This window comes from Choloepus didactylus, chromosome 10 (genome assembly GCF_015220235.1).
Source record: "Choloepus didactylus isolate mChoDid1 chromosome 10, mChoDid1.pri, whole genome shotgun sequence".
Taxonomy (NCBI): Eukaryota; Metazoa; Chordata; class Mammalia; order Pilosa; family Megalonychidae; genus Choloepus; species Choloepus didactylus.
Genome location: NC_051316.1, coordinates 23,758,529 through 23,780,503, shown reverse-complemented (window position 1 = coordinate 23,780,503; position 21,975 = coordinate 23,758,529). Strand labels below are relative to the sequence as shown.

The 21,975-nt window shown below is 35.5% G+C and overlaps 1 protein-coding gene across 1 annotated transcript; it reads left to right on the top strand.

Annotated features, from left to right (window-relative positions):
* The first annotated feature begins 20,642 nt into the window (after nt 1-20,642).
* LOC119545130 (vomeronasal type-1 receptor 1-like) lies at nt 20,643-21,569 on the top strand. The gene has a single exon (XM_037850729.1). The coding sequence runs from the start codon at nt 20,643-20,645 to the stop codon at nt 21,567-21,569; it is 927 nt and encodes a 308-aa protein (XP_037706657.1).
* The last annotated feature ends 406 nt before the right edge of the window (nt 21,570-21,975 follow it).

Here is a 21,975-nt window from a genome sequence, read left to right as displayed (position 1 = left end):
TATTGTGAAAATCTTGCCCCTTCCACCAATGAGGCTACTGATGCTGATGTACAGTCAAGAAAAAGAGCCCAGGGAAAAGATTCCCTCTAATAGGAGCTCAGTTGCAAATCAGTATTTGATTCAAATATCTCTGTTCAATCTGGGTATACCTTGTGATTCACTCCAAGTCTCAAACAGAAACCCTTTACCCCTGAGCAGAAATCTGGATTCACCTGCCACCGGGAGCCTGATCATGAAGTGCCATTACTCAATTAACCCACGTGGAGTATATTACCTAAATACATAACTAAATATGAGACAACGTAAATATATTTCCTTATAACTCATTTCTTCTTTTACATAAAATAAAATTACATAGGGCATTAAAGTTTCTTGGATGCATTTATGAGAAATGAATATGTAATATGAGCATAATATGTAATATGTAATATGAGCATAATATGTAATATGAGCATAAAGGAAAGGGAGCAAGGAGAGCTATATTGGAGCATTGTTTTCTATAGTACTAAAATTGAGTTGGTTTTAATCCAAACAAGATTGTTTAACTGAAGATGCTAAGTGTAATCCCTGGGACAATCATTAAAAATTTACCCAGACGAAAAATAGCCAATGAAAAAGGAAGAAAATAACTATGGTACACTAGAAAATAGGTATTTAACATGAAAGAATGCCATAATGAGGAACTAGATGAAAACAAGCTTAGAGAATTACAGGGGAAAATTTACACTGAAACAAAATTAGTTGGAGACTTCAGTATCCCACTTTCAAAGATGGATAGAGCAACTAGGCAGAAGAACTTTTAGTATCTAAAAGACTTGAAAACACTCTAAACCATCTAGACCTACTAGAGTGATACAGAATATTTCATGAAACAGTAAAAAAATTCAGATTCTTCTCAAGCACACATGGAATGTTCTCAAAGGTAGACCATATGTTAAAGAATAAAACAAGCTCCTGGATTGAAAACATACAAGCATGCTGCCTGGTCACAATGCAAATAAATTAAATTAGAAATCAAATATAATTAACAGAAAAGTGAGAAATTCTCAAATATGTGGCTGGCAAACAAGAAGCTCTTAAATAAACGAGTCCCCAAAGGAAATACATTTTATATAAGAAAATCATTTGAGGTATATGAAAATACAATACAATATAGCAACACATAGGGATGCAGTTAAAGCTGTGCATATGGGGCATATATAGCTGTAAAACTCTATATTAATAAAAGACAACCACATGCATCAGTCACTGAACTTTCCTGGTTAATATTAGGAAAAGAAACAACAAAACCAATAGCAAGTATAAAGAAGGAAATAATAACATTTAGAGAATATGAAAGAAATAGAGCCTGGAAAAATATATAGAAAATCAATAAAACATAAGATAAATAACGACAAAACAAGATTTTAAAAATGGAAGATCCTCCAGCTAGATTAACTAAGACCAGAGAAAAGCAATACATTACTATCAGAATAGAAAGTGCATGTATCAGTAAAAACCTTACACAATTAAAAAGAAAACAGGAGTACAGTGAACAAATGTATGCCAACAAATTATGTAACTTTCATGAAATGGAACGTGGTTGGCATGCACTTTTAACAGTAAATCCTTAATAACCTGCATAACTCTATTGGAATTTATAAACAAGTTTAGCAATATTCTAGGAGGCAAGTGGTTTACAAAACTCAATAGCGTTTCTACTCAAAAAATGAAATTAAGGGAACAGTTCCATTCACAATAGCAATAAAACAATCAAAAACTTAGGAATAATTTTAACAAATAAATTGAAGATATGTATGGTGAAAACAAGAAAGAACTGTTGGAAGAAATTAAGTATCTACTTAAATGGAAAACCTCCCAAGTACACAAATCTGAAGACTTACTAGGGAAAGTTCATGGGGAAATGCAAGAGACACAGAATGGCGAACAAGTGACTATCAGTGTAAGGGTTTTTTTTTTCTGAGCTCTAAATTCACTTCCATGAATCTATGTATCTATCCTTATGCCAGAAGACCCCTGACTTAAGGAGCAAATCAGACCTCAGTAATTTTATCCTGTAATAAACACCTTGATTGTGTATATTCTTATTTTTACAGTCTTTTCATTTTGTCTTTAACATCAGTGGAATGAGTCAGATTCAGAAAATAATTGTAAATGTTCATTTTCAGTATCTCACAGTGATACGATTCTGTATATACATAAAAATATACCACCAGATCAAAAAAATGTTTTAATTACTGTAGCTTTGTAGCAAGTTTTGATATTGTGAAGTGTGAGTTGTCCTTTCTCAAAATTGTTTTGCCTATTTGAAACCCCTTTCAGTTCCATCTGAATTTGCCGACTGGCTTTTTCCAGGCTGCAAAATGTGCTGGAATTGTGATGGGAACCTCCTTGAATGTAGCTCATTTGGGGGATTACTGACAGCTTAAGAATGTTAAGTCTTCAAATCCATGAAGTCCTGGAAAAAAAAAGAAACCAACAAATTCTCCAGATATATGTGCTATTTGATATATTGTGGTAAATAAAATATTATTAATATATTAAAAAATGAGAAAACTTTACAGGATGATGGAAATATTGTATATCCTGACTGAGGTGTTTGTTACATCATGTTAAAAAATAGACACCATATAAACTAAAATATAATGTAACATTAAAATATATGCAAATTCATATTAAGTATATACAATTTTTAAGCATTAAATTATCTATATATATATATATTTTCAACGCTTCATAGATCATCAACCTAGCAAACTGAGAGGAGTGATTCTAAGAAAATGTCTACTGTCCTCCTTCTCATCTGATCCTTAGAGGCATATCTAGGTTGAAATAGAGAAACAAGGAATGTCCAGTATTTGAGTCCCCGGAATTGCTGCTCAGTCCCTGGGGCATGACTTTCTGGGTCTTTGATGGTTCTACAGGCTGACGAGGACACTACTCCCTACTATGTCCCAGGTCTCCCTTTACCCACTCTGATACGTATTTCATTCCACCAGAAAGAATAATGAACAAACATGTCCAGATCTAAGTCAGTCATTTTTTCTTTCCAATTGCTCCTCCCAACAATACATTTTGTTTCCATTTTCCAGACTAGAAGTTGAGGTTAAGCCAGGTGACATGACCTTCTTGGGGTCTCACATCCAGAAAGTGTCACATCTTGTTCTGAACTCCCATCTCCCTGTGGTTCCACACTCCCTGAAATTTCCCACTGCAAGGTCTCCTTGGAACATAATTCCCCTTTTGCCTGTTTCTGCTGGGTTCAGGGATTAACACACAAACCCCTATACCAAACAGTGACAACACCCAAGCCTAAACCATATACCCTGATGACAAATAACCACATTTGAATGGATATTTCACTGCCTGCTGGATTAAGTGAGGCTGAATTATCTGGCAGTCAGGGGTGCTCACAGCACCGTACGACTACAGAGGAGGTGATTCCTGATGAACATATTTTCACACTTAGTGAGTGAAACTTTTATAGAGTTTCAGAAGGGACCCAGGAATTCTTTACAGTTTGTGAGACTACTGTTGACTTGGGCTAATCATATTGTGGCCATTTGGAATATTTAACTGAAGCTTGCATAGGAGTGGCTTACAGAACAGCCCCTTGACTCCATTTGAAATCTCTTAGCCACTGAAAACTTATTTTGTTGCATTTCTTTTCCCCCTTTTGGTCAAAGAGTCATGCTCAACCCCTTGATGCCAAGGTAAGGCTCGTTTCTGGAATCCATGTCCCACATTGCCAGGGAGACTCACTCACCTGGGAGAGTCCTGTCCAATATTGGGGGAAGGGTGATGAATTTATTTGCAGAATTGGACTTAGAGAAAGAAAGTCCACATTTAAGCAACAAAAGAGGTTCTCTGGAGTTGACTCCTAGGCATAATTATAGGTGGGCTTAGCCTCCGCCTTACAACCTTAAGTGTCACAAGAGCAAGTCTCAAGATCGAAGACTTGACTTACAAAGTTGTGGGTTCCAAATTTCACATAGCATATGTTCTGCCCATGATAATCAATCAGTATCTCACATAATCATCATTTAGTTGTACAATCCTCCTCACTCTCCATTTTAAACAATTCTCATGACCTAAAACACCCCATAGCTCTTTTCAGCCCTGAATTATTTGTCCCTAGTATTTGTGTGGTAATGATGATATATTGCTATTAATTATAGACCCTATGCAGTAGGTAGATTTTTCCCATATACTACTATGTTGTCAACTCTCTGTACCAGTGTCATAACTTTGAAGTATATCATCCAAGAACCTATATATTTTTAGTGCTGATCTGTGCGTACATGCCTTTAAATAACCCCTTTCAATCATGTTTGCATTCCATGAAGCTACGATACTTATAATCCCATTAACAATCATCACCCCTATCCATTCCCTTACCTTTAAATTCACCTTCATTAACACATCTGAACATATTAGTTTATCATTCCTCCTTCATTAGCTTCTGTCTATCTCTATGTCCCCAATATTCCAAATTATAAGACATTGATTTTACATTGTTCAGGGAGTTCATAGTGGTGGTAAAATACAATATCTTTCCTTTTGTATCTGACTTATTTCACTCAGCATTATGTCTTCAAGGTTCATCCATGTAGTCATGTTTCAGGACCTTGTTCCTTCTTATTGCTGCATAGAATTCCATCATGTGTATATACCACATTTTGTTTATCCATTCATCTGCTGAAGGACACTGGGATTGTTCCCATCTCTTGGGAATTGTGAACAATGCCCCTATGAACATCGGTGTACCAATATCTGTACATGTCACTCCTTTCAGATTTCTGAGTATATACTGAAAAGTGGAATTGCTGGATTGTAGGGTAATTTGACATCTAGTTGTGCCAGTTTGGAATGTATTATGTCCCCCAAAACACCATGTTCTTTTATGCATCTTGTGGGGGCAGACATTTTTAATCTTAATTAGGTTGGAAATTTGGATTGGGTTGTTTCCATGGAGATGTGACCCACCCAAATGTAGGTAATAATTCTGATTTGATTATTTCTATGGGGGCTTGGCCCCACCCATTCTGCATAGGTCTTAATTAAATCATGGGAGGCCTATAAGAACTCAGACAGAAGGAGATTGCTGCAGCTTAGAGAGACATTTTGCAGACAGCTGTTGAAAGCAGATTCTTGCTGATGCTTTGGAGATACTAGCCCAGAGTTTGCCCTGAGGAGCAAAGCCTAGAAACATTTTGGGAAATGCCATTTTGAAATGCACCTTGGGAGCAAATAGATGCCAGCAACATGCCTTCCCAGCTAATAGAGGTTTTCTGGATGCCATTGTACATCCTTCAGTGAAGGTACCCTGTTGTTGATGCCTTACTTTGGACACTTTTATGGACTTCAGACTGTAACTGTAACCAAATAAACCCCCTTTATAAAAGCCAATGCATTGCTGGTATTTTGCATAATGGCAGCATTACCAATCTGGAACACTAGTTTTCTGAGAAACCTCCAAACGGTCTTCCACAGTGACTGTACCATTATACATTACTACCAACAATTAAGAGTTCCAGTTTCTCCATATCCTCACCAGCATTTGTTGTTTCTTGTTTATTTAATAGCAGCAGTTCTCATTGGTGTGAGATGGTATCTCAAATTTTGTTTTGCACTTCCCTAAAAGCCAGTGAAGATGAACATTTTCATGTGTTTTTCAGACATTTGTATTTCCTCTTCAGAAAAATGTTTTCTGATCTTTGGCCCATTTTGTAATTATGCTGTTTGTACTATTGTTGCTGAATTGTAGGATTTCTTTATATATGCAGTATACAGCCTCTTAGCAAATATATGTTTTCCAAATATTATCTCCCATTGAACTGGTTGCCTCTTCATCTTTCTGACAGTCTTTTGAGGCTCAGAAGCTTTTGATTTTGAGAAGTTACCATTTATTTATGTTTCTTTCATTGCTTGTGCTTTCAGTGTAAGATCTAAGAACCTATCTCCGAATATTAGGTCTTGAAGATGTTTCTCTATATAATTTTCTAGGAGTTTTATACTACTCTCTCTTATATTGAAGTCTTTGATCCACTTTGAGTTAATTTTCGTATAGGGTGTGATGTATGGGTCCTCTTTCATTCTTTTGGATATGGATATGTAGTTCTCTCAGCCCCATTTGTTGAAGAGACTGTTCTGTGGATTTGGAGGCCTTATCAGAAATCAGTTGGCCATAGATTTAGGTGTCTATTTTTGAACTCTCAGTTTGATTCCATTGATCGATATGTCTGTTTTTACCAAGATCATGCTATTTGGACACTGCAGGTTTATAGTATAGTAAATAACAATCAAAATCTTTATATACCGAATCAAGAGCTCCAAAGTACACGAGACAATCATTGGCTGTATTGAAGGCAGCATTAGGCATTTCTACAATCATAGTGCGAGACTTCAATATACCACTGTCTTCTCTAGATAGAACAACTAGACAGAAAACCAATAAGGAAATTGAGAAAATAAACAATATGATATAATGAATTAAACTTAACAGAGATATTATATATTGTTTCATCCCAAAGTATCAGGATATGGAAAATTCTCCAGGATAGATCATAGGCTGGGTCACAAAAGAAGTTTTAATGAATTTTAAAAGATTGAAATTATTCAAAGCACATTGTCTCACCATAAAGGAATGCAACTAGAAATCAATAACCAACAAAGAACCAGATCTTTCACAAATATGTGGAGGTTAAACAACATGCTCCTAAACAACAGTGGGTCAAAGAAGAAATTGCAAGAGAAATAGGTAAATATCTAAAGAAAAATGAAAATGAGAACATAATATATCAAAATCTACAAGATGCAATGAAGGCAGTGCTGAGAGGGAAATTTATATCTCTAAATGGATATGTCAAAAAGGAACAAAGATGCAAACCAAAGATCTACCTGAACAACTGAAGAGGCTAGAGAATGATCAGCTAACTAACCCTAAAGCAGCTAGAAAGTAACAAATAACAAAGATTAAAGCAGAAATAAATGAACTGGAGAAAAGAAAAAAAAATAGAGTAAACAAAACCAAACAAAACCAAAAGTCGGTTCTTTGAGAAGACCAACAAGATAGACAGACCCTTAGCTAGACTGACACAGTCAAAAAGAGAGAAGACCCAAATAGACAGAATCAGAAATGATAGTGGAGTAATAACTATGAAACATGAAGAAATAAAAAAAAAAATCATGAGTTACTATCAACAACTGTATGCCAACAAGACAGACAATTTAAAAGAAATGGACAATTTCCTGGGAACACATGAACAACCTAGACTGACCCAAGAAAAAACAGAAGACCTCAACAAACCAATCACAAGCAAAGAGACATAATCAGTCATCAAAAATCTACCTGCAAAGGGGGAACAATAATCCAAGAAGAACAGATAACCTATCGTGGGTAAATTTAGCATTCTGGGAATGCCCAGGAATGACTATGGTCTGTTAATTTCTGATGGGTATAGTAGGAACAAGTTCACAGAAATGTTGCTATATTAGGTAACTTTCTTGGGGTAGAGTAGGAACATGTTGGAAGTAAAGTAGTTAGGTTAGTTGTCTTTTTCTTACTCCCTTGTTAAGGTCTCTTTGAAATGTTCTTTTATTGTAGGTTTTTTTTTTAGTTTTATTTTTTAATTTTTTTATTTTTCATACAGTTGATTTAGGAAAAAAAAGTTTAAAAGAAAACAAACAAACAAACAAAAAAAAAAAAAACAAGGAAAAAAATATGCAGAGCCCCCTTGAGGAGCTGGTGGAGAATGCAGGGGTATTGGCCTGCCCCACCTCGATGGTTGCTAACATGCCCACAGACATAGGGGACTGGTGGTTTGATGGGTTGAGCCCTCTACCATGGGATTTGCCCTTGGGAAGACTGTTGCTGCAAAGGAGAGGCTAGGCCTCCCTATAATTGTGCCTAAGAGCCTCCTCCTGAATGCCTGTTTGTTGCTCAGATGTGTCCCTCTCTCTCTAGCTAAGCCAACTTGAAAGGTGAAATCACTGCCCTCCCCCCTACGTGGGATCAGACACCCAGGGGAGTGAATCTCCCTGGCAACGTGGAATATGACTCCCGGGGAGGAATGTAGACCTGGCATCGTGGGACGGAGAACATCTTCTTGACCAAAAGGGGGATGTGAAAGGAAATGAAATAAGCTTCAGTGGCAGAGAGATTCCAAAAGGAGCCGAAAGGTCACTCTGGTGGGCACTCTTACGCACAATTTAGACAACCCTTTTTAGGTTCTAATGAATTGGGGTAGCTAGTGGTAGATACCTGAAACTATCAAACTACAACCCAGAACCCATAAATCTTGAAGACAAATGTATAAAAATGTAGTTTATGAGGGGGGAGAATGGGATTGGGAAAGCCACAAGGATCACACTCCCCTTTGTCTAGTTTATGGATTGATGAGTAGAAAAATAGGGGAAGGAAACAAACAAACAAACAAACAGACAAAAGCACCCTGTGTTCTTTTTTACTTTAATTGCTCTTTTTCACTTTAATTATTATTCTTGTTATTTTTGTGTGTGTGGTAATGAAGGTGTCAGGGATTGATTTAGGTGATGAATGTACAACTATGTAATGGTACTGTGAACAATCAAATGTACGATTTGTTTTGTACGACTGCATGGTATGTGAATATATCTCAGTAAAATGAATATTAAAAAAAAAAAATCTACCTGCAAATAAAAGCTCAGCGTCAGATGTGACTCACCCAATTCTATGTGACAACTTTGATTATATTATTTCCATGGAGGTGTGGCCCCTCCCATTCAATGTGGGTCTTGATTAGTTTACTGGAGTCCTTTAATACAGCTGAACAAGGTGACACTTAGAGATGCTTGGAAATGTGAACAGAAGGATGTTTGGAAATGCTTAGCTAAGAGATGCTAGCCCAGAGTTAGCTCCAGAGAAGCTAAGAGAGAAAAGCCCAGAAACATTTTGGAGAATGCCATTTTGAAATGCAACTTGAGAACAAGCAGACGCCAGCCACATGACTTCCCAGCTGACAGAGGTATTCCAGACTCCAACGGTTGTTCTTTAGTGAAGATATCTTCTTGTTGATGCCTTAGTTTGGACACTTTCATGGCCTTAGAACAGTAAATTTGTAACTTAATAACCCCCTTTATAAAAACCAATCCATTTCTGGTATTTTGCATAATGGCAGCGTTAGCAAACCATATCACCCCTAAGATCAGGAATGAGGGAAGGATGCCCACTGTCACAACTGTTATTCAACATCGTGCTAGAAGTTCTCACCAGAGCAATTTGCCAAGACAAAGAAATAAAAGATATCCAGATTGTTAAGGAAGGAGTAAAACTGTCATCATTTGCAGATGATATGATCTTATATTTGGAAAATCCTGTGTGTCAGTTTGGATGTATTATGTCCCCCAAAATGCCATGTTCATTGATGGAGTCTTGTGGGGGCAGAAGTATTAGTGTTGATTAGGTTGAAACCTTGGATTAGGTTGTTTCCATGGAGATGTGACCTACCCAACTGTGGGTAATACCTTTGATTGGATTATTTCCATCGTGGTGTCACTCTACCCAATCAGTGTGGATTCTGATTGGTTAGTGGAGTACTTTAAAAACAGCCACACAGGCAGAGAGAAGCTGCAGCTGAGAGACACATTTTGAAGACGGCCATTGGAAGCTGACACTGACATTTTGGAGAACACTGTTTTGAATCACAACCTGGGACCAAGCAGATGGCAGCCACTTGCCTTCCCAGCTAACAGAGGTTTTCCAGATGCCAAGGCCCTTTCTCCAGTGAAGGTATCCTACTGTTGATGTCTTACCTTGGACACTTTATGGCCTTAAGACTGTCACTTTGTAACTGCATAAACCCACTTTATAAAAGCCAATCCATTTCTGGTGCTTTCCAAAAAGGCAGTATTAGCAAACTGGAACACTGAGAAATTGATGAGAAAGCTACTTGAGCTAATAAATTCAGCAGAATAATGCACATAAGTCAGTGATGTTCATATACAATAGTAATGTCCTAACTGAAGAGGCAATCAACAAAAAATTCCATTCACAATAGCAACTTAAAAAAATCAAGTACATAGGAAAAATTTAACCAAGGATGTAAAAGACCTCTACAAAGAAAATTACAAATCCTTACTAAAAGAAATCAAAGGGGTCCTAAAGAGGTGGAAAGATATTCAGTATTCTTGGATAGGAAGGCTAAAAGTCATTAAGATGTCAATTCTACTCAAATGATCTACAGATTCAACTCAATTCCCATCAAAATTCCAACAACCTGCTTAGCAAACTTGGGAAAGGTTGTTATGAAATTTATTGGGAAGGGAAAGGAGCCTCAAATTCATAAAAACATTCTATAAAAGGAAAACAAAGTGGGAGGACTTACACTTCCAGACTTTTGGCTTACTGTATATGTTTATTTCCACCAATTCTGACTTTCTAATGCTATGTTCAATTGAAAACAAAAATACAATTAAAGGAAAGTTTTAGGTAAACAAATGGTGAACCAATGATAACACAGACATTCACTTTTACACGTTGCCTTCAATCATCATCCATTTGCACATGTATTCACTTAAATAATTATAACAAATAATTAAATACCATTTTAAAACTACTTTATATCATTTTACTTAATGTTACATTTAAAATTTCTCATGTGCTTTTCCTAATCATAATGTAAAAAACTGTCCTGTTTTCCAACAGGTTGATGTGACATAAATTACTAATTAACCTACTGCTTCACCAGTGTAGAATAGGACTTTTTAGTACTTGACTCCCATCTGTATCTTATATCCCAGGGGTTGCCATTAACAAAAAGTTCTCAACTAAGAAAGTCGGTGTCCCAAGAAAGTTTTTTGAGTTCGATGCATAATTGTTACAGTTCTCAGTGGAAGCATAATTTGTCCCTGTTTGTGACACCCTCTTCAGAGACTCCCACCTCTCAATGTGTCAGGGCCAGTGCAGTGACATGATAACCACCTCCCAGTGGGAGCTGAGGTCACCTCACTGGCTTTTATAACTCGGGAATGAATCATTTCCCCAGACATGGCCATCAGTCCCGTCCCACCCACATTTCAGGGGCAGCAACACCAGCTCAGGTGAGTCACGTCTCTTTCACCCCTTGTCACAGGGAGCAATAGAACAGACTCTTCCAGATAACTAAACTCCCTTCTCTTATTTTCTCTGAACACTCTCTTTCCACATTTCTTCCACTGGAAATATTTCTCTCAACCCATTTTATTTATGCTCTGTCCTCTTTTTCTGTTTCTCATCACTCCTCTTCATTTCTTTGCTACCATCCTTGGTACATTTCATCCTTTTCCTTAGTGTCCTTCCTGCTTCTCTTTTCTCACCGTCTGCACCCCCATTGTATTTTTAAATGACAATTACAATTGTTATCAACATAGTTCCTTTCCTGTGTTGTAGGCAGCTTACACTCAAACTTCCGATAGTGTACCTATTTTCATTCTCCTTCTTTTAATTGTTCTAAGTTTCTTAGTTCCTGCTTCTCTCAGTGGCATTAGAGTGTAGTAGCCATGAACACTCTCTCTGGAGTCAGACAGATGGTGTTCAAACCCTGCTGTACCACCTCCTTGCAGTGTTATTTCTGCAGGTTAACTATCCTCTCTGTGCTTCTGTTTCTACCTGTGAAGTATGGAAAATAGTACTTATCCTACACTGCTGTTAGGAGGTTTGAATAAACTAATATGTCAGTTACTCCAATTGATATCCCTTGCTCAGTAGGCCCCCAAAAATGTTTGCTGCTGTTGTTCTTTGTTCTAAACCTTGCACTTCCTGCTGTCTCTAATGCTCAGCCTTTGCCTTCTGTCAGCCCGAATTTCTCTGTGAGCTCAGGTTCTGATGGTTTTAAGATGCTTTAATCCAACAGTTAGATTCTAGTTCTGCTTTACTCTCATTTGCATCCTTTCCCATAATTAGAACATGTGGATTTATCAACATCTGTTCTCATAGCTTCCTACATTCTTCATTTTCCTGAAATTTTAGCCTATTTTTTCCTATACTTGGAATGAAATTTTTCTAGAACTTATGTCTTTTTAGGTTCTTTTCCCTACTGCTTAAGACATGTACACAATCATCCCCACACTCCGCTTTCTTTTATTTATGATTTGTTCATTCATGTACTCCATTCCTTCACTCAATTTTCATTCAGTAATTTGCTTAATTTTGCCTCCTATATCTCTGTCTCCTCTGTTCTCCTTTGTGCTTCCAATTTTATTGTGTCTCAATACTGTGTCTGATCACATTGCCTTTGGAAATACCTACTATTTTTTAACAGTCTATTCTCATTCATGATATATTTTAGTACTTTCATAACTTCCTGTATTTACATGTCTTCCTCGTCTCTTGTCATATTGTAAAATTGTGGTCCTCACCCTCTATTTCTTTGATGAACTATTTTTGAATTTATAGTTTAGTGTTCCACATGTCCTAATGTTGTATCTTCCTAAATCATTGTCCCTCTATCCATTTATTTTCAACTGTGCTGAAATCTGTTCCCCACGAATTTTTCTTTTCATCTCTCTTACTATACCTCTCATGTCTTTACCTGCCTCTTCCTCTAGATTCCTTCTGTCCCTCACTTTCCTCCTTTCCTTCCTAGCCACTGTAATTGCTTTTTTCCTCCTCACACTTGCTCTTTAAACATATTTTTCATTAATTCTATCATTTTATGTATTAATTAAAAGGACATTATATGAACAACTGTAATGAAATGATGATGTTAGATTACAAGCAGAGCTTTCTCTTAGGTGGAAGAATCAGGAGTATGACTTGACCTATTTTTTATTTAGTGGTAAGTTCTTTTATAGATTCAGGAATGATGTATTTACAAAACTAGGAAAGGTACAAGTTGAATAAACTGTTTTATTTTAGATATCTCTTTTTTCTGTTCACATTATTTTTCCCTGATCCTTTTATACTATCTAAAGTTTTCTCACTTTTTCAAATTCTTTCTTGCTATTTAATATTTCCTCACCTTTACACAAAGAGGTCAAATCCATAAGAAAACATTTTTAGATCTATAGATTTATGGTAAACAATTCCTCAATTTGAATAAAGTGCTAGTCTATAGCTCTTTATTGATTGTTTGTCCCAAATAAACTAGTAATTTTAATAAATTACAGAAGCATTACCAACATGCTAATTACATAATATGCTTTTCTGACATTCATTTGAAAGGATTACTAGGTAAGAATATTTGATAAAAATCTTTTAAAAAATAACAATTATGGTCATTTCATTGTGAGACACTTAAGCATTTATTAAAGCTCAATAGGAAATCAATTATTAAATGGAAAGGAATCAATGCCTCAGTTAAGACCAGGACAAATGTGGTTGACTTAATAATCACATAATTTTTACGTTAACAAAGATTTGCTAAGCGAAGGATTTCCTTTAAACTGGGGTAGAAATTTGGCTTTTGAAATTTATAGAATTTGCTTGATTGTTTTTTCATTTTCTAGCTCACCCACAGAATTTATGTTGTAGTAAAGGTTTTGTTTATATACGTATGATCCCTGTCACTTTCGTTCCCCGATCCTTTTTTTCTTTTACACAAGCTCTCAAAAACTTTTGTTTCCTAATGTGAATTTTGGTGCAATTCTGATTTTGCTCTGATATTTCATATTATGAGTTTTGTTTTTTCAATAAGTTTTTAATTTGGAAGAATTTTAGGTTTAAGAAAGAGTTTCAAAGACCCTACAGATGTTCCTGTTTACCCTTTATTCGTTTTTCTCTAATGTTAACAACATACATTACCATGGTTTATTTATCAAAACTAAGAAACTAGCATTCTTACCACTTCTATTAATATAAGTCCAAACTTTATTCAGATTTCCCAGGTTTTTCCACTAATGTCTTTTTTTCTGTTCCAGGATCCCACTTGGCTAAAGTAGTGTTTTCAATGTCTCCCCCATAAAGTTCCTATTTTAGCCTCTTTTTATTCAAAGTGGGGCATTAAGTCCTGCTTACACTCAGGAGGAAAGAAATCAAGGTCTTGTGGAGAGGGCCTATATCCATCAATATTATTTGGAATTCATCTGAAAGGAAGAGTTGTCTTGTTCCCCTATTTATTTGTTTAAGTAATCATTTATTTATATGGGATAGACTCATGGATATTTATTTATTCTTTGTGTTACAATCCAATAATACATTTTTTTTGGTTGATAATTTGTTCTAGACATGGTCTTTGGGAACTCTTAAAGGTTGGCTTCTGTCACTTTTTGACATACCCAACTTCTTGTTTTTGAGCCTTTCCTTACTTTCTGTCACTAAAGGTACCCAGTGTTCATCAGGTATCTTCCCACAGCCAGTACTAGACATGGTCATCTCTCAAGGAATCCTGGCTACTATTATTCAAGAATGTATTCGGAAATAATGACATGTGAAATGGGTTTGTTTATTTCCACTGTAGTATCACATCTCTAGGCCCTCTCCACTGTCAGAGGTAGGAAAAGTGTCACTAATAATCCACATTTTTAAATATTTATATATTACTTACAGATATATGTTACTTTATATATGGGTATTCCATATACATGTACATACACACACACACACACACATGAAATCACGATTCATTCCAATCTTCCTTTGTTGCTTATTTGTAACTTCTTTCTCTGACAGTAAGAAAACGGGCTCCAACTACCTAAAGTTACCACCTAGAGTACAGTGTTTGTAAACAGTGCTTTTTGTCTTTAGCCCTACAATTTATAGTAAAATCACTGTGTATTAAAGTTACTTAGCAAATTTTCCCCCATTCCCTTCAGTGATGTCAGCCCATATATTTGTAACACAGCTGTGTTAATTTGTCACAGCCTGTATCCCATCCTAGCATCCCTGGACACCGTGGGTGACTTAAAACTTGCATATGTAGAATTTGCTATTTCTGAGGTACAATTCAATGGGTTTTGACACACGCATGAGGTAATGTGTCCACCAACCCAGGGACCATATAGAACAGTTCCATCACCCTTTGTAGTCATAAATTCCCTCCTCCCTCAAACCCTGTCAACCACTGGTTTGTTTTCTGTTCCCATAGTTTTACATTTTCTAGAATGTCATATAGTTTAGAGTCATCTTATTTGTTTTTTGGGGCCTCTCTGGCTTCTTTTAAACAGTAAAATGCATTTAAAATTCACTCATGCTGTTAGGGGAATGGATAACTCATTCTTTGTATTGCTGAGAACTTTTCCACTGTATGTTTTGGATGCTAGCCATTATAATAGGTGTGTAGTGATATCTCATTGTAGTTTTACTTTTCATTAATGTCAAATGATTTTGACAAACTTTCCACATGCTAATTTGCCATCTGTATTTCTTCTTTGGAGAGCTGGCTGATCTGATTTTCCCCACACTTTAGTCTGGTCTATTGATTATTTTACTTCTCCTAACAGTATCTTTCACAGAGAAATGTTATAATTTTGACCAGTTTTCTAATCAAGTTTTGTTTGTGATTTCTATAAACTCATTTGTAAACCCTGTGTCATACCATTTTCTCCTATATTTTCTACTTAAAATTTTTTTCTAAGATATGTTACTTTATTGAGTACTTAAAATATGTGAGACAGGATAGAAATTTTACCAACAAGATGATTTCAGGGGTTTTTCCAAAGTCACAGGGCAAATAAAACCCACATAAACATACATTATATAAAACACATATAACATTTTATATTTTAAATTTAAGTCTGTGTTCTATTTTTGGTTAATTTTCCTGTAATGTTAGAATAATGTGTTGAGGTACATTTTATTGCATAGGGACCTCAAGGATTCTGACACCACTTATTTAAAATGCTGTCATTTCCTCACAGAATTGCTTTTCTGCCTTTGTCAAAAATCACTTGGCTTTATTCATTTGTATCTATTGCAAAGATCTAAAACTGTATATACATTATGCATTAACTCCCAATTCTCTCTGTGTCCCCCCCTCCCCGTTTCAGTTTGCTAATGCTACCTTTTCACGAAACAACAGAAATGGATTGGCTTTTATAAAAGGGGGTTTATTTGGTTACACAGTTACAGTCTTAAGACCATAAAGTGTCCAAGGTAATGCATCAACAATCAGGTACCGTCACTGGAGGATGGCCAATGGCATCCAGAAAACCTCTGTTAGCTGGGAAGGCACATGGCTGGCAAATGCTTCAGAGTTCTAGTTTCAAAATGGCTTTCTCCCAGGACATTCCTCTCTAGGCTGCAGCCCCTCAAAAATATCACTCTTAGTTGCTCTTGGGGCATCTGTCCTCTCTTAGGCTCTCCAGAGCAAAAGTCTGCTTTCAAAGGCCATCTCCAAAATGTTGCTCTGTCAGCTGTAGCTCCTCTCTCAGCTCCTGTGCATTCTCCAAAGTGTCCCTCTTGGCTGTAGCAATCTTGCTCCTTCTGTCTGAGCTTATATAGTGCTCTAGTAAACTAATCAAGGCCCACGCTGCATGGGAAGGGCTACAACTCCATGGAAATTATCTAATCAGACTTATCACCTACAGTTGGATGGGATGCATCTCCATGGGAACACTCAAAGAATTACAATCTATTCAACACTAATATGTCTGCCCACACAAGACTGTGTCAAAGATAATGGCGTTTTGGGAGACATAATACATTCAAACAGGCACACTTCCCATCCCTGTCCCTGGAGACATGTGGTCTACTTAATCTCCCTCTGAGACTGAATATTCTCTATTTTCTTTGCAGTTACCATGGTGCTGAAATTTAATATTCTGTATAACATTCGTGTTTGCTTTGGCTCCAACTTAGCATCAGTAGTATACACAAACTATGCTTCTAAACTCTTCTCTCCACCCTTCTTTATGTAGATCTTATTACAAATTACATGCCTAATCATTATGAGTCTGAAGCCAGTGATTTATCATTACATTTTCTGCATTTACCTTTTGATCCTATAGGAAGTAAAAAGAGGAGTTACAATCCAAATATATAATAGAACTGAAATTTAATTTTACTCTTGTCTTTTCCCTTGCTGGCGCTCTTAATTTCTTCATGTGGCTTCCACCTATTGTCTATTGTCCTTTCCTTTTAACCTGCAGTACTCTCTTTAGGTTCTCTTTTAGGGGCAGTCTAGTGGTGATGAACTCCCTCACCTTTTGTTTATCTGGGAATGTCTTACTCTCTCTCTCATTTTTGGGAGGTAGTTAGCCAGATAAAGAATTATTGCTGGACAGTTTTTTGCTTTCAGCATTTAAATATGTCATGCCACTTCCTTCCTGCCTCCGTGGTTTCTGATAAGAAATCAGCTCTTAATCTTATTGAAGCTCCCAAGTACTTGACACATCACTTCCCTCTTGCGGCTTTTCAAATTCTGCCTTAATCTTTAGTATTCAACTGTTTGATTACAATATGTTATGGTTTAGGTCTATTTTATAGTTTTCAGTTCAGTGATCATCTTGGATGTGTATTTTCATGCGTTTCATTAAATTTGGGAATTTTTCAGCCATTTTTTTTTTGAGGAACCTCTCTTCCCATGTGTATATGGGTACATCTGATGGTGTCCCACAATTTCCTCAGGTTCAGTTCACTTTCTTGGTACTGTTTGTAATTTAAAATTTAAAGTGGCCTTGCCTTCCTGGAATGAATCACAGTTGATAACTATGTATTTTCTTTTATATATTTTACTGGATGATGATGGCTTTTTGAGGAATTTTTTCTTCTATGTTTATGAAAGATGTTAGTATGTTCTCTTTTTAAAAAATAATGGTCTCTCTGATTTGGACTTTAGAATAATGATGGCATCATAAAATGAGTTGGCAAGTATTCTCTCCCCGTCTATCTGGAAAACACTGACCCTAACCCTAACCCTAACATCAACATCATATAGTTTCTCCTTAAATGTTTGGTAGAATACACCAGGGAAGCAAGTGGAACAATTTGGGCCTGACTTTCTTGTCTTTAGAAGGTTTTTAACTGCATGTTCAATTCCTTTAATACATATAGGGATATCAAGTTTCCTATTTTTCTGAGTATTGGTGGTTTGTGTATCACAAGGCTTGGGTCGGTTTCATCTAATTTATCAAATCTATGGGAAAAGAGTTATTTGTAGTATTCCATTTTTATCCCTTAATGTCTGTTGCATAATGATGCCTCCTCATTATTAGTAATATTATGTGTTCATGTTTTCTTTATTCTCTTCTGGGTTACCTTGTCTAGAGATTTATACATTTATTCATCTTTTCAAACTGCCTGTTTTTTCATAGTTTTTCTCTATTTTTTTTTATTGGTAATTTGTGTTTTCTTTTTCTTCAATAGCCTGGCTAGATCATTTTTAGTTTTTTGTATCTTTTCAAAGAAACAGCTTTTGAATTCATTAACTTTCTCTATTTTACTCCTGTTTTCAGTTTCATGATGTATGTTATAAACTTTATTATTTCTTCCTTTTTTCCTTTTTCTTGTTTTCTGTCATGCTTGCTCTTATTTCTGTAGTTTGTTCATGTGGAAGTTTCGGTAACTGATTTTCGTACTAGTTTCTCCACTGGAAAAAGAACTACCATACAAGGGACTGGCTTAAACAATAGCACTATTTTACCTCATGGTTTTAAGGGTAGGAGAAGTCCAAAAGTGAGGACTTTGCAAGGTGATGTTTTCTCCCTGAAGACTGGCATTCTGGGGCTGGGTGCCAGCCACCACTGGTCCTTGGCTTTTCTGTCACATGTCAATGCACTTAGCATTGTCTTTTCCTTTTCCTCTGGTTTCAGTTAACTTTCGGTTTCATCCCCTATGCCTTTCTCTTTCCTTTCCATTCTCTTTCCAATAAGGACTTCTGCCATCTTGGATTAATGCACAACCGCATTCAGTTTGGGCACACCTTAACTAATAAAAGCTTATAATCATCTTATTTACAGAGATGGATATACATTCCTAGGATCAGGGGCTGGGACATAAACATGTCTTTTGTGGTAGGCTTGATTCAATTCCTTACAATTTATATCTTTATTCTTTTCTAATATATATATTTCATGCTATAAGTTCCACTTGAAACACTGTTTTAGCTGAATCTAATAATTTTGAAATATTATATTTTCCTTTCTATTAATTTTAACAGATAGTTATATTTTCATTTAGAAATCCTCTCTGATCCATGGGTTTATTTAGCAGTGTGCTATTTTATTAAACAAATTAAATATTTTCTTTGAGATATTATTAAATCAAATATTAGGGGGGGTTTCAAGAAATCTTTATACTTTGTGAATGTTTCCATCGAGTCTTATTCATAGCTATAACTATTTTCCTGTAACTGAACTGATATTGTGAGAGTATAATATATACTACACTTCAGTACACAGAGTATTCCAGAATAAATTTGAGGAATAAATGTACTAAATAAATGATATTATCTATTTCTCAAATTTCTTTATTGTTAAGAACTTTTATCCTTAACCTATGCAGAAGAATATAAAATGTAAAATGACAAAATATATAGTTTAGGGTAAATTAAATCAGGTTCTTTAAAAATTCAAAAATATTCACGTTTATATTCATATTTCTTATAAGGAAAATATATTAACCTGAACAAATAGGCAAAAAAGAGAAAAAACATATAAAATAGAAAAGTTCTAATAAATACAAATTTATAGACACTTTATAGAAGTCAGTAGATCCTCATTAGATTTTCCTATTTGTTTGAGTTTTTAGGACATTGTATGAATTGTTAATTATAGAGAAAGATGAATGGAACAAAAAATATTTAAAAGTTCCTCTGAATTCAGAATTGAATACCTGCAAGTTATAATGGCAAAAGTTACATCATGACATAATTGTCAAAAGCATAGATGTTGATTGTATTCAGTGCTGGTAAAATTCAAGGTAGTTTGGGTGCTAAAATATTTAATAAGGGAAATTATTTTGGCATAACCTCTTTGGAAAAAAAACAATAATTGCTATCAACAGATGATAGAACTTTATACATACTAATAAGATCAACAAAAAGTTAGGAAATGGCTAGAGGAGAAGGAAATGCTATTGTAAATGTTGCAACATTAACATAGCAAATATTTTTAGATATTGAAATCATATATAGAATAGCTTCTTTAAAAAGGACTTTAATTATAATGTTAATTGAAAATGGTGGATACATAATTGTATATACAATAGAATGCTGTATAAATAAGCATACATGAAAAATGTCAGAGTATGACATATTCTTAACATGGCATGTTCTTATGCTTACTGTGTATAATTAATGATGAACATTTTAAACTTTTTCCTTTATACTACTTTTTCCACATTTCCTCCACTAAGAAGTTATTACTCTTATAAAACCTCCATGGTAGCATTTCAATCAAAGGCTTTAAAGAATATTATAAGCACCATCTGAGAGTAATTTGGCTTTTCACTTCAGCCTGCCTTTTTAAATAAATAAAGGGAAGTGTGAAACTAATTCTTTCTACACTTTAGGAAACAGGTCTAATAGTAATCACATCATTACTGGAATAAAACCATAACTATGTATGGTGGCTCACTATTTCATAATATTTGGAAATTCGTTTCTTTATTTGGTAAAACTGACAACTATAGAATGCATTGCTGTTGTTATTGTTCCTAAGCTTCTATAGATTGTGACAAAATCTCTATATAATTTTATGTTTTCCGGATTCTTGGATTTTGTTTTAGTGCTAAGAAAGTTCTCCAGGAGATGCTATCAAAAGATAAGATCTTTGGAATTTTCTTCCTCTCCCAAACTGGCTTTGGGATTCTGGGGAACTTCCTGATCCTCATGGTGAGCTCCTACATCTCCCTCACCAGACCTTCTCTGAGGAAGCCCACAGATAAGATTCTCACACAACTGACTTTTGCTAACCTGGCTACTATAACTTCTAGGGGAATCCCAGAAACTATGTTCTCATTTGGAATTGAACATTTTCTGAATGATGTTGGGTGTAAGGCTGTGATGTACATTTACAGTGTCGGTCGAGGACTCTCCATTTGTACAGCCTGTCTCTTGAGTGTAATCCAAGCCATTATCATTAGTCCCAACAAATGCAGATGGTCATGGCTCAAATTTAGAGTGACTAATTTCATTTATCCTTCCTTTTCCTTCTTCTGGGCCCTCAATGTGATAATCAATTATCATGTCATTACAGAGAGTACAGCAACAAACAATTACACTTCAAGTAAATATGGATTTTCTATGAAATATTGTACTGCACCAGCCATAAATGTTAATTTTGTAAGTTGCATATTCATTCGGGATATTGTCTTTTTGTTCTTTATGTTCTTGGCCAGTGTCTACAAAGTTATTCTCTTGTGCAAGCACCAGAAGAAATTACAGGAAATGCACAAGAGCAAGCATATGCAGAAATTGTCTCCAGAAACAAGAGCCACGCAAACTGTCCTTTGCCTGGTGACATGTTTTGTTTTCTTTTATTTGGTCAATTCTTTCCTTATTGTCCACATAGTTTTTTCAAGTCAGAATGATATTAATCTCCAGGGCATCAGTGTCCTTTCCTCACTATGTTACCCAGTTCTGTGTCCTTTCTTGTTGATCAACATAGATAGCAGAATTTCAAAAGCACTGCGTATTCTCAGAAAGCTAAGCAATACTCAGTTCAAAAGCAGTTAATTGATGGATGTAGCAATCACTCATTCTATTGCACCCAAGGATTCCATGAGGTAATTCCTATTTTAACATAAGACTGTCCTCCAAGAATTTTAGTAAACACAGCCACTCTCCCATATTTCACCATTCAGTTCCGGTTGGGCTATGTGAGAATAATTGAAAATAAGGCTTTTGTTCAGCAAAGACCTATGTCAAATTTTTGAAAGGACATGGTGAATATTATCTGTGAGATATTCTTCATGCATATATAATAAGTAAACATATGTGATTTTATTTCTCTTAATTGAATATATCCACAGATGAATTGCTATATTAAATCTTGGTTTTTCCATGTTAGAGTACTGAGGCTCTACACTTTAATCTTAGAATAAGTGGATGCATAGATTAGGAGATGACAACATTAACTTCC

Coding starts and splice junctions, on each gene's coding strand:
- LOC119545130 (XM_037850729.1), top strand. CDS start 20,643: ATGCTATCAAAAGATAAGATCTTTGGAATTTTCTTCCTCTCCCAAACT.